Source organism: Pieris brassicae, chromosome 5, assembly GCF_905147105.1.
Source record: "Pieris brassicae chromosome 5, ilPieBrab1.1, whole genome shotgun sequence".
In the NCBI taxonomy this organism is placed as follows: Eukaryota; Metazoa; Arthropoda; class Insecta; order Lepidoptera; family Pieridae; genus Pieris; species Pieris brassicae.
This window is the reverse complement of record NC_059669.1, coordinates 15,406,202-15,422,536: the sequence shown is the minus strand read 5'-3', so window position 1 is coordinate 15,422,536 and position 16,335 is coordinate 15,406,202. Positions and strand designations below refer to the sequence as shown.

Genomic DNA, 16,335 nt, shown 5'->3' with positions numbered 1-16,335 from the left:
TTGGAAAGAGAAGCGATTCAGCGCTAAGTACTCCCTATGTTAAATTATCAATCAATTACAATTATGTTTACCTAGGAGTAATAGCCGCCATTTTCCCGAATTTGTTGTTTACTACGGTAATTTATATTATTTTTATTGTTAACTTTTCGATTATATTTAAAAAGCACTTGTAAAGATGTTTTTATTTGTTTTTTTAAATTAACTGACGTAAAAGACAATATATTGACTTGACCTAGATCCAGTTTTATGAATAAAAAAATATATAATACTGTGCAAGTTCAATTTAAAACTTGTACAGTTATAATACGAAGTATAAAAAAGCAATATTCAAAGATTCTTCGTGTTTTTTAAGAAAATTCACAACATTTTTTAATATAGTTCATTTAAGTATGTAGTTACCATTTTGTTCGATAACTTTTTGCCATCTTGTAGGTAGGGACATGATCATAGAAATTTTGCAGCTTCTAAACAAAAAACCGCGACAATTGGTTTTGACTTTCCTCTCATGATGTTAACCTGACACTGCGTAAAGAATTCTGAAGAGATCAAAACAGGTGGAAATCCGAAGGTGCAAGGTCAGGACTATACGGCGGATGCATTAACACCTCCCAGCCAAGCTATTTCAATTTTTGGTAAGTGGCTAAAAATGTGTGATAACGCTAGACGCGTCATGATGAAAAACCCCACCCCTTCTGCTGATAAGTTCTGGAAGCTTTCTCTCAATGTCTTGCTTTAATATCATCAGTTGTTCGCAGTAGACTTCAGAATCGATGGTAACAGCTCATAATGAATGATGTCCTTCCAATTCCACCACACACACAGCATCACCTTGTTGCGATTTAACCCGGGTTTCGCCACAGTCTGTGAAGCCTGACCGGCCTTTGACGTCGACCTTTTTCGTACGTTCTTCTCATAGGAGATCCAGTTTTCATCACCAGTTATTAGCTTCTTCAAAAATGGTTCAGCTTAATTACGTCGTAATAAAGAATCACAAATGAGTAATGAGGTTTCTTTCAGTGAGCTCGTGAGGTACGAGCGTATCAAGCTTTTTTGTGTACCCAGTGTTTTTTAAATGCGCCAAAACTGTTTTGTGGTCAATTCCCAGTTCTTCAGGTACGTCGTAACTACAGATAAGCCGATCCTGCTCCATTTTTTCAAAAATGGCATCCATTTTATCCGTAATAGGGCGACCTGAGCGACGTGCATCTTTGACTTGAAATTTCCGGATTGAGAACGCTCAAAACAAATTTGTGCTACTCTCACAGACACTGCACTCGGTCTATAAACATCGGAATTTTTTTTCGCGGCTTGCGTTGTATTTTTACCTTTTTGTAGTAAAATTTTAAATGTATCGAATTTCTTTATTAGATTCACTTATCTTGACAGTACGAAAAATAAATAAAAATCACAAATTTTCCTAATTTGCTATTGGGGTTATCTTCTTTTAAACTTTTAATGATACCAAAATCAGTCTGAAAGAAATAGTATAGCCAAAGAGATTTTATTTCATGTTCATACATACTATAAAGCAAAAATACTTTTTCCCCAACCAACAATTTGAAATACCCGAGCTTGGGTGTTTATATTCAATCTGGCAACACCGTTTATCAGGTAACGGCAGACGCTAGACAACTGACAAATCACAATTCACAAACGTCAGTTCGGGAGAGGCTGTCCTCATAGGCTGCCCTCGCGCATGCCTACTTGATCGTATTCTTAAATAATTAATATTTTTATTAGTAATATTTTCTTAAGTTCCGTTTTATAATTAGTGCAACAATAACATTAAACAGTGATAAAAGTGTTTCTAACTTTCAACAGTGTCTATACATTTCTGACTACGATTTGTATTTTTTCTACCTGTGCCGAGTGTAACAATCAAGTTCCAAACCAAGAAATGGGTTTATAATTGGTCTGAATCGAAGGTTGTGATGGTGAGTATTTTAATACACTTTATTACAACGTTAGAATAAACAGTAGATTAACTTGTATAGATCCGTTAACATAACTCGTTTGTGATATAATGAAGTTATTGCAATCGTCTAAACTTAGATACTATGTCTAGAAAGTTGCTCGGTTAAAAGCTTTGACAGTTGCAGTTCATTAAACTCTTAAAGCGTCAAATACCATTCATAAAGAATTATGAGTTAAACCTCGTGTTGATAACCAGACTTAGTGGAATGTGGCTATGGGACCTTTGCGCTAGGTCGTTGCGTGCCCGTGAGTATACACAGGACTACTTGTGTTGCCTGTGCATGACTTAGAATTGTATTAAGAAAGGGTTAAAAAGAAACTCAACCCTAACAATCAACATTTGTGATATTTGTTTGTATGTTAATGTGTTTTATATAATATATTAAGACGTCATATAGTTACTTTTTTTATAAAATGCTGTTTTTTCTAGTCAGCATTATATAACATAAGGCTGAAACATCAGATAATAACGATTGTATTCCTACACCAGAGGAAGCAATAACCTCTTCGCAATCCGATAAGTCGTTTCTTCCTCCATAAAAAAGACATCAACGATCTAAGTAGGACGCTAAAATCTTATCGAATTCAGTAATTTTTTTTCCCTCAATGTTACCAAGAAGTTATCTAAAATTTGAAATATTATATTATTTTATTTTATTTACAGTATTACAAATTAAAAAAAAACATACTTATATATGCATCCACTCGAGGTTTTCACATTTGCTAAAGCAGTTGGTAAGGTTCATTTCATTTTAATTTTTTAAGGTAAATAATACACAAAAAAATACGTGTCGCTGTATATAGCTATGAGCAAAGATTAGCCTTCTAATGTTGAATTTTATTTAGTTTATAAATTTGGCTCTATAGTTGGTTTCCGACAAAAATGGAAATGCCATGATCCTCATTCTATCCTTGACAAATTCAGGAGACGATTTCGTTACCCAGTCCTCTGGCTGTGGCTAAACAACGTACATAAACCCTCGGAGCAGTGAGGTTGCCCCGTGAAACGTGCGAAGTGCCCAGGAGAATTTCTGTGCTTTTTGAAGAAGCTAGGCTGGCTTAGTTAGCCAGGATTTAACGCACAACGGACCTAGTGTTAGTCAGTCTAAGTGCGGAAACTCACCAACCTGTAACCTTTTTCAACCTATTCCTCCATATATATTTATTAAAATACAGTTAAAGTGATGTGATTAACAAGTTCAACGATGACTATGTTCATACTATTTGACATTCGCTTCATATACGAACACTAATTAATAAATAGAAGTTACATTTCAATACATTATTCTAATATAAGAATTTTTATTAAAGTGTAAATTGGAATAGCCCATTACAATTTTAATTTCAATACGGTAACAGGTAGCAATGTGATTTTATTAGCCGTCATCATAGCAAGTGGTGCGCCGCGGGCAACTTGCGCACGAGTCGACTTTAACGCGATATTTTATTTTACGTTGCCTTTAATACGTAATAACACCTTGTCTAAATTATTTCTCTGTAACATTTTTAATTTTCATGGCGTTAGCTAATTAGTACCAATGCAATTCTTTTCTGCTGCTTTAAATTTAATATTCGTCGTAGTAAGAATTGTAGTACACGGAGAAAAAAATTGTATACCATATAATGATAACTAATAAGAATTTCATCTTCTACCCAAATAACAAAATCATTCGATTTCGTAATAATGAAGTTAATACTTCAAAAGCACATATCTATTTGTTTACGATTATTTCACTGAGTTTTATTCAACACCTAGGCATGACCTGTAAACTCCGAAACAATTATTATTGTCTTTGCTCTTGAAATGCGAATGCGTAGAATAAAGCACAGTAAATCCTTTGACGTCATGTCATAATGTCTGGATACTACATAAAGACTGATCAATCATGGATAATTTAATTAATTAGCAAGACCCTTATAGATTTATTGATTACCTGTATCGTGCGTAAATAATCGGCTTTACAACAAGCCTTTCATTAATTTCATATCTATTAGTTCCACAGAATTCCACAAATACAATATGTATGATGAGAAGACGCCGCCATCTATTTTGTCTTGAATCTTGTAATCAAACATTATAATTATGGAACGAAGGAATTCGTTACGGATTTGGTAAATCTGTGTATTCTTTGTGATCATTGTATTAATAGTAAAGACGCTTGATTGAAATAAGTTTATTTTAAACTTCTGTCTCTTTATAAGTTCAGTCATTCCCTTGTCTTCCCAAAACATAAAGTATAGATCGTTGCCTATGCCGAATGGAATGAAAAGCAAAGGTCTCTGAATAATCATTGAATTAAGTTTATTAGATTTGATAAATTACTATAGTTTTCTGATTCTACGTATATTAGCATACGTCTTAATTTTCTAATATACACCTAGAAATAAAAGAAGATTAATATTGTTGTGATCACGCCAGCTCACGTGTACCTAATGATGGCATCGTACTTAGACTTTCAAATCTTTGGCCATCTGGCTACTGGTTGAGAGAATTGCCTCAGGCTAATAAACGAATTTTTGCTTAAAATCGTCTTTAGTATCAAAATTAATATTTTACTACACATCGCTTTGTATCAGGGACTCATTTATGTGTTTATATTCTTTATCTTATGATGTAAACATCTAATTGGCATTAAAATTAATATTTAATTTTTTAATTCAATACGCATAAAACAGATACCAACAAATCCACAAGATATCTATGAAATGTAAAGAATACTTAATTTGTGTTATCCATTACTTAATGTTTTATTTAGAACTGTTACCTTTCGTTAAAAATCATTACATTAAATTTCAAATTATGATTATTAAACTCGTACTGCTAGTATATAAAAAAAATCCGCTGTGTAAATTGTCGTGTAAAATCCTATTAACTCTTCTTCGCTAAGCGAAGTCAATAAATTTTGAATACAAAAGTCAATAATGTATTGTTTCATATTTTAAAATTAGTGGCAAACTAGTTAAGGATTCAGTGAGCTTCTTAGTTCGCGCACGCTAACAATGAGCAATATATTTTGAACAAGGAATAATTGATTTCTTGAATATATAACTAAGGTTAAAGCTCTGGTTTGATGTTCAAGCTCTTCGAATAATAAAGACAACTCACAATTGTTTTAGAACCGTCTGTGAAGATACAGAGTACCAGCGTTAGTTCCACGATAAAATGTTGTATTTACTACACTAAACACGAAATTCGATTTTCTTTACTCTATTTGGATCTCTTACCTTTTTCAGGCGTATAGCTACTCAATCCTTATAAACTTATTTAACATAGAACTTTAAATACACAATAAAATTAGCGTACAGACAATATACAGTATTTTTAAGTAATTCGTAACGAATTCCTCTGTATTCTACAAACCCGTTCAATTTCTGTGAAGTTCTTACAAAGTTGTGTTGTAGGTTATAAAATCATTTTAAATTATTTTATAGCAACATAATAACTGCTATTAAGTACTCGTATGTTTGCTTAATTGGTTAGAAAATTGTCAAGCTCATAAACCCAGGCAGAAGCTTATTTTGCTTCAGTATGTTTATATGATTTTATGATATTTACAAAATAAATACGGCTTCATTATAATTAACGATTGCCAAAGTTATTTTACATGATTACAACAGTAATTTTGACCATAACACAAGAGATTAATTGCCAAACTTTTCGGCGGTCATACAAAACGTAGTCTAATGTTAGCGACGTTTTATTAGCATGGTTACTGTTATTTATATGTAAATACCTTCAGAACTTCGTTGCATTATACGAAGTATATAAATTAAGTAGTTACAAACAACAGTTATTTAATCATGTACCTACGTATAATAAATATATTTATTCAAGCATAAATAAATAATAACGCGTGGGAACAGATAAGCGTTTATAAGAATTAAGAAGTGGGATTTTTTAATTGAACTCAACTTTTTTTCTTATACCAGTTAACGGTGTATACCATTTTATATATTTAAGACTATTTGTTATGAAATCTAGCAAAGATAACAGTATCAACAAAGAGAATATTAAAGTCTTCTACAAGTATACACTATTTCAAACATCTCATACACAACAAATACGAGATCTATTGGAGAAAGTAAATTAGTTTTTGAATGCTACTGGTCAGAACTTGCATGTATATTACGATTTCCACATACAATCAACATATCGAAGAACGCAATTCCCTTCATATATCGGAAAATATAGTGATACTTCGTAATCAAGTTCCGCGTAGCCAGAATGATTTATCTTGTGCATACTTTCTCACATAAACCGGATCGCTGATACTTTTTCTATTAGCTTAATAGAATTCTTTACATCCATCAATACTTAATAAATACGTAAGCTTGGCATGGTTATTAGTTGACTTGACATCAATGTATTGATATTTCACGAATATAAAAACCTTGTTTTGAAAATACATGCTATGTTTCTATTTCATGAAAAAAATTGTTTACAGTTAATGCAATTTTCAAATTTAATATTGAATAAAGCAGTGTTCCATTAAAAAAAACCTAAAATTGTCTTAATGAGTTCCTAATCGATTATGTAAGTAAAACTAAATTTTCATTAAATAAGGGGCAAACGGGATGATAATTCATATATATATAATGGAGTTTTAACATGCTTGAGAGTGGTTTTAAGATTATTAAAAGCAGTTTTTATCTTTAACAAATTGGGTAATTTCGATGCTCATTGATTTAATATGAGAAACATACTAATGGTGTAGTTTCTGATTAGCCGTAGATTTATAATCTGTTTCGGTCTTGCCGCTAATTTAAATGAATTGCCAAGTTTGACGAGCCAACGGAAGCCAGATATGATCGAGAAATCAGGAAACATTAAATAGCTATAACAAACTTGCACCTGATAGAGAAACAGTTTTCGAAGGTATAATTCAAACGCCTTCATTTTAAAAGTTCCATTTCCAAGACGTTTTTGTTAATCATTTTAATGTACGTTTGAGGGAAAACTTTGTATCTCTAAAAAAGTGTTTTTCATCATAGATTTATTTAAATAATATTAATTAAATGTATGATTTATTTAGATTATAACGCCTTTTCTCCGAAGGGGTAGGCTGAGACTACGAATCTCCATTTACCGACATACCTCTCTAGCTTCATCCACTTTCATGTGATTCTATATATATATATATTATGTTATGGGTTACTATTAACTTGTCCCTTCTAGTACCTCCTCGATGTGGTCCAGGTATATAGGATAGGAGAATATTTATATTTTGTCGTACGTAAATATTATTTTATTACAATAAAAACAAGTTTACTGCACACAGTTCTTATTAAACTGAAGATCTTATTAGATTGTCGCTTGACAAAGGTTTCTTCCGAATGCCACCATTTCTCTGTTGCTTTCCTAAACTCTTATTTATATCTTACTCTATTCATTTGAGATAATATTTTTATTCACAAATATTTTTCTCTTATATAATAATACTTAATTCCAAAAGTTATAGATGAGAACATATATAACGTACACTTTCTTTGTGCAATAGCGTGTTATATCGAGTTATGCTTCAACTATTATAGATGTAATAACTTGTAGAAAGCGAAAACAATTTTCATTGATATTGCTTTAAATTTCCTTTTTAAGTAATTGAAAGAAAACATTTTCCTTGTTAATTGATCCGTAACATTTTAGTCTCTTACTAAGACATTACAAGTTACTCTACTGGAACATAATTTATATTTATTAAAAAGATTTATTTTTATTATTATTAACAATTCCATCATATTAGATCTTGTCACAAAATTCAAGAGATTCCTTAACACTCCTACAATTTGCGTAATTTTAACGTGCATTATTAAAATTTAATAATATTTTAACGAACCTTAACTTGTATTGATCCCTGAATTAACAAAAACATGTTGAAAACCTGTCGTAAATATTTATGTTTCATTATAGTTAATACCGTCGTAAAGCACACGAATTTTGTAATACCAGAGATTGCATGTTTTGCAAAATACTTGTCTGAGGCATGTGTAGGGTCAGACAAACGTCTGACCTGGCCCGTGTCAGGTGCGGCACGCAATTCAATTATATCTATTAGTAATAAACTTTGAGTTTTTGTAACGTTGCTGATTTTGTAATTCTACTAATATTTCTTTATTCTATACTATTATATAAAATTTTAAATCCGAAAGAGATAGGAGACACACGCTATATATCTCATCTCTTCCTTATATTCGTCGGCTAAGAGTGCTTTTGTTATATTTCTAGAACATACTACCATCCCCACTGTCACCGCCTCGTTAATCTATCCACACTTATTGTCTCCGAGTGTCATATGTCATTTTTTCGGGATTGTTTTTCGACTTACTTATAAAAAACATGTTTTATGAAATATTTAATAATTATGTTATGCTCAAGAAGCGTTTGCTCTTGAAACAATTTGTATTGTTTTGCTATTTTTAAAGAATCAAAATTTGATAATTGAATTTATACTGACAGTAGGTTTTTATTTTCAGGAATCAAGATAATGTAGCTGACGATGTCGCAACGCGACTTTTCTGAGGTTTGTGATTGTTTTTTAAATCGTAAATTTATTTACACCAAGAAGTTTCTACTTTCAGGTTATTCAATCTTTTATTAATACATTGTATGACATGTATACGTTAACAATTATTTTTTATGCTGCGTGTTGTAACTATTCAACTTTATCGTGAGTTACAACATCACGTAGAAAGTTTCTATTAGGTATCGTTTATATGTACTTTTTTCTATATCCAGATTTACATACAATTTTTTTAACTTTTTGGTAATTTTAATTCCAAATAAAAATGCGAAGAGTTCGGATATAAATTTTTACAATACCAAGAATTACTTAGAAGTACATATTAACACAAAATGCCTTATTTAGTCTGTTGAAAATTCTTGAAATGACTGTAGAATATGCAGGAAATGATATTCAATGTTAAGGTTAGGTATATAAAGTATATAAGTATGTATATAAACCGTATTATAATCACTTATAAACAATATTTATGACATCACTACTGCTCTCTGTTAGATATTTGTTTGAATGAAATACCCTCAACATTTGCAACTATTTACTAACTAACTATTTTTTTTTAACTAACTAATTACGCGGTATCGATTTTTGCATACAATACAATTTATATTTATTGTGTTTTGTTCATAAAAATAATAGTATCAGAAAAAGCTATTAAGTAAATCATTAACATTCTTTTTTAAGCATCGTAATAAGCATAGAAGTTCAACACGTTTGATGATCTTTATAATCAAATATTTGATTAAATATATTTAAAATACATACGCAGATTTGAAGGCTATATAATAACATTTGTATATTTATATTTTATAAAACGAAATCTTTCAAACATTTTATCCAGACTATTTATAGTCTGTGCAGGGTATATAATAGCCCTAAAGTAGTTTTACTAAGAATGTCTTCAGAAGTCTACTATGGCATAGAACATGGGCTGGAGCTAATACAAACTAGTCAACACCATTAGTTAGAGAAATACTTTCTAACAATATCCTTTAGCGGCGTATAGATCGGTTAGTTGTAAAATGGTGATACATTATTCATATATTATAAGTTATAGTACTAAACTGTAAAATTTTGTAAAGCTATCTATGTATAAAACAATTACTATTAATATTAGCTGTTTTAAAAAGCTTAACTAAATATTTTTTAATACTCTCATCATAGATTCGAAATTTTAATACAAATTCTGTGTAAATCAGACTATATGTCTATTAGTGAAGTTTGTATGAATATTTACATTACACTGACAGACAACACACGGAGTCCTAACAACTAAATTTACTAACTGGCAGGCTGATAAAACGATTTTCTTTAATGTGTACAAAACAGAGCAGTGTTGGCCTAGTGGCTTCAGCGTGCGACTACCATCTCTGAGGTAGTAGGTTCGACCCCCGGCTTTGCACCAATTGATTTTATTTCTATGTGCGCATTTAACATTAACTCGAATGGTGAAGGAAAACATCGTGAGGAAACCGGTTTGCGTTAGACCCAAAAAACTCGACGGCGTGTGTCAGGCACAGAAGACTGATCTCCTACTTGCATTTTCGATTTACAAATGATCATGAAAGAGATACAGAAATCTGAGGCCCAGACCTAAAAAGGTTGTAGCACCATTGATGTATGTATGTACAAAGCTGGAGGTGTTAGTTTGCCTGAACCCATCCAGATACCTATTGGCTACGCCAGGACAGAGACCCCTCCCTCCCCCCAAAATACCTTTTTTTAAATATACAAACAAACGGGACAGGAGGCTAACCTGATGCTAAGTGCCCATAAACATTCACTTTACCAGGAGGCTCGCAAGTACGTTGCAGACCTTTCAAGAATTGTTGCTCTTTTCTTGAAAGATACGTTAATGGTTATAATATCTGTCTTGCTATTTCCTTATAACAGTTTAATAAGAAATAACACAACACATTTCTCGGTTGCAGTATCAAACAAAACAATGTAAGTTATCTAAAGCCGTCTCAAAAATCTATTATGAATATCTATGAAACGAATAACCCACGCTCGTCAACAATGTACTGCGGCGAGAAATCAAGATGATCTGCATATACATGTATCACCTTTATTACAAGAGAATAAGGTTCAAAATCGTTACCAATCATTACAATGACACGGTGAATAGCACGAGTCATGTAATTCAAATTATGTTGAAGTGTAGATGGGTGGAATCGTAGGGTTGGCGAAGCTTGTTAAAAATACCAAGTCAAATTAAATTATGTAGGAAAAACCAAAATTTTGATGTAATATTTCTTTATTCTCGTAACTGCAATAATTTATCCATCTCTCTACGCAGAATTATTTTTAATTGTTTTTTGCTAAGGTTTTAGGTTAAAGAAATTAATTTGCGATTATGGAGACTTCTTTTATATTTCATATTTTTGTTTTTTTTTTATAACCGACACAAGATGACAGCCCTACTGAGAGTAGGCGTAGGTAACACATGTAAATTGTGGATGTAGATGCAATATTCGACTATTGTTTACATATTGCTCTTTTGTTTCTTGAAACAAGAAAGAAAATATGAGCAAATATATATATTTTTTTAAGGAATCTTCTACAAAAAATCCTTAATATAAAATCGGACTAACCTCCATCATTCGTTTTTCACGTTTTTCTCATTGACAATACTAACTTCAATCATAAAACATCACTCGCATACATTCTTAAATGTCAAAGGTAACAAAACGACAAAAAAATCTCTATTATAGATAGGTATCTTATTTATATTGTACCTTAATAATATGATACGGAAACTATAGGACAAAACATACTGCGCTATTAAATTGTATGTATAATATATATATTTATATGTTTTTACAATAAAATTAAGTTGACCAATCCTTTTTATTGTTTGCGCAAATTGCTCTGAAAGACCTACCTCTAAAACACATATACAATTGGAAAAACAATGTATAATATAATAATATACACTTGGAATTGTAATTGTGCAACTGAAGTGGAGTTGGAATGATTGTTACTCATACCAACAATGCGTCGTATTTCAGAGTTGGCGAGACGTCTGGATAAAAATTAGCAGTTGGTAAACCAGTTCCAAGGCTACTTCAGGATATATTATTTATATATTAAAATTCGTTTTTAAAGGAATACAAACGTATGAAGGCTCAAAACAAAGCGTCCTCTTGTCTACATACAGGACATTCATAAACAATTGAAAGCTCGTATAAAGAATATGTGTAGTTAAAAATGAAAAATACACAGAGTATGAAGAGCAGTCGTGGTATAATATACATTAGCATGTATGATACAAAAATGCAATACGTATCCAAATAGTTCATTTTAAAATAGGACACTTATTAATCTTATCAATAACACAGGTTACTACTATTGGGACATAACATTCCTTTTTTATGCGCACATTTAACACTTGCTCGGTGGAGCGAAACATCGTCAGACCCCGGCATGGGTTAGACTCAAAATCGACGGCGTGTATAAGGCACAGGCTGAGTAGAAAAAATAAATAATCATGGAACTGATAAGGAAACCTGAGGCCCAAACCTTCAAAGTTTATAATGCCACTGATTTTATTTTTTTATTCTATATAGTATGCTTCTATTTTTAATGTGCTTTAAAACAAAAAACTACAAGAATTCAATATAAAGGGTTTATGTTATTAAATCCAACAGCAAATATGTTGCAATGTTAATAGTATCTGTCGGGTTGCTGCCTTAGAAAACGCTAAGAAATATGTTAGCTGTCATGTAAGAGATCTAATAAAGGAACTGGATAGTGGAAATCATTGTAAATTGGTCCGTGCGAGTAGCGGTGTTAAATACTTAGGTTTATATAAGATTTTAACATAACTCCACTCATTTTTGTTATTACAATATATTTTGAAAAGGGTTATTGCAAAATATATTGATGTGACACGTAACAACGTACAGGCGTACATAAAATTCGCTATTTAAATTAGGCGGGAACAAAACTACAAAAAAACCACAGATATATGCAATTGCGCACAGACGATGATACGAATTTAGAATTTTTATTTATGAAGAATCGCGTAGACATGTGACTTCCGGCACTTTATTCTAGGATATTACAGCTTGTTAAATTTAAAATCTTTCAAGTTAAGGTGTACCTTCTAGAGGTAGATTGAGAGTTAACTTTTTCGTTGAGGAAGTGAGCCGTATCACGTATTTTAATGTTGTGGCTACACTAAACATTGACCGCCTTCGATACTTTTGTGGTAAGTGCGGTTACTAAGCGTACGTGCCGACAAAGATCCCGGTCCAATTCACGACTAACACCCATATTTGATAAAATCCAGTTTGTTCCAATCTCAATTATCCACAATATGTGAGTAGACAAAGTATAGCATTAGGCACGACAAATCTGCTTATGGAAAATTATTTTGCTACAATAAACGTGAAAGTCTGTTGTCTTATTTATTTATTGTAGCATGTTACACTTCCGTATTTAAACCACAGACCGATGGTCTTAGTAGAGGTTATTGTATTATTAGTGTATTTTTTCTTTAAAAAAAGTTTTCATTGCTTAACATAATATAAAAGCGGTATAATCAATGAAATCATTTTCTTATAGATCTGTCTACGCCTTATTTTATGTATATTCTTTGTTAGTTTATATAAGTTCTTTGTTTTTCTAAAATTGTACTATTATAAGGATATTGTATTAACAAACAACTTTTGTGATTAAAAAAAATAACGCAACCGTAGATTTAATTTAAAAATCTTTATACTACAAAGAAATTTTTACACGGCACTTTATAAATTGCACCTGAGTAATTTCAAGCAATTGGTATAAGCGTATTGCAAATTACATGTTGCAATCAAAAAATTAAAACGACTGCCCGCCGTATCGCTTTTTCTGGACTGTGTCTTATCTAGGGAATAATAAGGTGGCTTATGGCTTGAATTATAAACGAAATGGAACAAGATGTATTTAATTCGGTCTTCATGTTACCCCAGAAGCCTAGCGTAGCGCTGTACCACATTCTTTCGCGTGTAATAAGTAATTAAGGTTCTGCCCGCCTCCATCCACGTGAAGCGACTAGATCTCCGATACAGAGAAAATTAAAGGCCAAGTTACGTGTGCAGGCTGTCATAAGTGTAATGTTGATAATTAAGTTTCTAGTTTGGTCTTATAGAAGTTGTAAGATTTAACAGACTTCTATCACTAACTACTTAAAAAAATGAATCTACCTGAAAAGGAAATACATTTGATTTTATTCTTCTGTTTCGAGAAAATATTTTTTTATATCTTACGGATTGGATAGGCTAACAGATTAAGAAATGACAAAGACAATTGAGTGAAATTCATAATAACTGTGGCAGCTGACAGTAGCGCCATTGCTGCGACACATCTTTAGCTTATTGGCTTATATCAATGTGTTTCATATAATTATTGTGTTTGTACTTGATAATATTTTGTAGCTAGCTAGCTTGACATATTGCTCACTTTTACATTTTTATTTAGAATAGTTCAATGACCAACACTATTAGTTATTACGGATCCCTTAGGGATGTCATTTTGACAGCAAAAACATCATGGCGGAGGATGATTGCGCGCGAAACTGATCGTCACGAGCGCATTCCACTCGCGCTTTACGCGTGCCGGAACAAAAACTATGATGTGAAAGTAATTCCTTCTGGATATCACAGAGAAAAATAATATAAATAACTGACTGACTAAGAGGCATTCAGTATCTTACAGGCAAAAGCAAACGTCATGTATCTGAAAGAGGAAACAATTACACTAAAACCTTTTAAAACTTATGTAATTGAACTTATTTCCCTAAATTAAATTGGATGTTATTGTGTTTCTTCTATTCAATTAAGGATGAGGTTTATTTGTTTAAAATAGATACAAATTATATAATACCTGCATAGATACTAATATACACAACTATGCCATTCCTGTACTTACGCGAGTATTAAACAAACTTAATTGTGTCACAACATAACAATAAAGTAAGTGGAAACGTTAAACAGTCCTATCAATTATTTTTAGCAGTTATTTCATTAATAATTGTTGTGATAAGTCAATTTGATCTATGAATTAAAACTACGTATATATTTTCCTAAATGCTTAATCAAATGACATAACAGGTACTTAAGAAAAAACATGATATATGTAACGTTATTCCTTTAGGCTTAAATTTAACTGGTTCGAGGGGTGAGGGGTCACTCACGAATCGGTAATTGTCAGAGAATGTCTGGAATTCACAACATTCGTGCTGCAACTTGGTTACAATAGCCAGTGAATTGTGAAATACCGTCAAACTAAAAGGAAGTATGCGAACGTAAAAGATTCTTAACTTGGTCGGCTAACGTACGAGAATGAGTATTACAATCGTGATGAGAGTTAAAGCTCCAGGCGAATGCATATGCGGAAGTTGATAAATATGTGAAACAAACGACATATTTACTAGCAATTGTAATTTTTGTTTATTTTCTTTTCAATGCGTTCTTTGAAATTCTATGATTAATCGCAACAGGTCCGTTACTTCAAATAAATATCTAAATAATTAAAGTTCTTAAACTTCACATTCACACAAAAATATAATATGCCTCTCTCAAGTAGGAAAGGGGCAATAAGAAACGAGTCGTTCAAGTCTTTCTACATTGCTATTTATAAACATAATAGTATATCTTAAATCTAAACCTGTAAAAATATTTTAATAATTAAGGAAACGAAGTTCCTGCACTTTCTTTTGCTTTTAACACTTTCATTTAACATATTAACGCTCGTAAAAATTTATTTGTTTTGTTTATGAGTATTTCTATCTTTCACGAACTCGAACGGTTAATTAGGAATTGTTATTTACGTACAACATATATTTTCATTAAATTCTTAATCTTGTATTAAGAATCTCTAAATACCCTACGAGGCAAAAATGCGTGTGATTTGTCTCGGAGCTCACTTAATTGTTTTATTCTCGACAGGTAAGAATCGTAATTATCCCAAGGCATACAATAAGAAAATAGACGAAAAAATGTAGACAAAGGTGGCCGACGACTGTGTTTTTTCTCTATTTAAAGTCACGGCCCTAGTCTACCTGCCCGGATTTGGACGTGATTGCTTTTGTCTTTATTTTTGTTTCCATGGGCCCACTAAAAAGTTTTTATACCTAGTTATCACTTTATAAGAGCAGTATAAACATGAGATAAGCATAACATACCTGTTTTTATTACATATCTCTTTTAAATAATTATTGCAAAAATGACCTATAGCTTCATATAAAATAATATTTTATATGAAGCTATATAAAATAATATTTTATATGAAGCTATAGGTACACAAAAAAAAATATTTTACGTATTACAAATTCTTTAATTGATTAAATTCTATTATTTTTTGTTAAATAATTAATACAAAGAGATAATTTACTGAATTCCACATATTTTTTTTAATTTAACAATATAAAGAACTAACTAAAAACGAGACTTTAAGTATTAATTACTGATTTCCGATAACTTGCCTACAATCCAATTAGCAACTTACCAACTTTTCTCAATTTAATATTTAATAAGCATCTCAGGGCGGGCTGAGTCCAAAATTCAGATGAATGGAAGATCGTTGGGAAAAAATAATTACCCAATACGTCGTTCTCGGTTATCAGGCGCCTTCTTAAACGAAATTTTAATAAAATGAATAAGGCTCGATTACAACGCTCATTTTTCAAGATGGCCGAATCAAGCGACGTCATTACATGCAGACGAATCCCAACCGATAAACGGCATGAAACTTGTAAGTAGGTTTATTTATTATATACTTCATATAAGTTTCATTTGAAAAAAGATATTGTAGATGTTTTTATCGCGTACATATATAATGTAGGATACCCACAAATTACCTA

The 16,335-nt window shown here is 31.5% G+C and overlaps 1 protein-coding gene across 2 annotated transcripts in view; it reads left to right on the top strand.

The window, feature by feature from the left end:
* Positions 1-1,672: 1,672 nt before the first annotated feature.
* The window catches only part of LOC123709709 (tetratricopeptide repeat protein 28), a 60,164-nt gene continuing 45,501 nt past the window's right edge, over positions 1,673-16,335 (top strand). For both annotated transcript variants that reach the window (XM_045661221.1, XM_045661220.1), the window contains exons 1-2: positions 1,673-1,934; positions 8,446-8,492. In XM_045661221.1, coding sequence (XP_045517177.1) covers positions 8,469-8,492 — 24 coding nt within the window. In that variant the 5' untranslated portion in view covers positions 1,673-1,934; positions 8,446-8,468. The remainder of the gene's footprint in view (positions 1,935-8,445; positions 8,493-16,335) is intronic.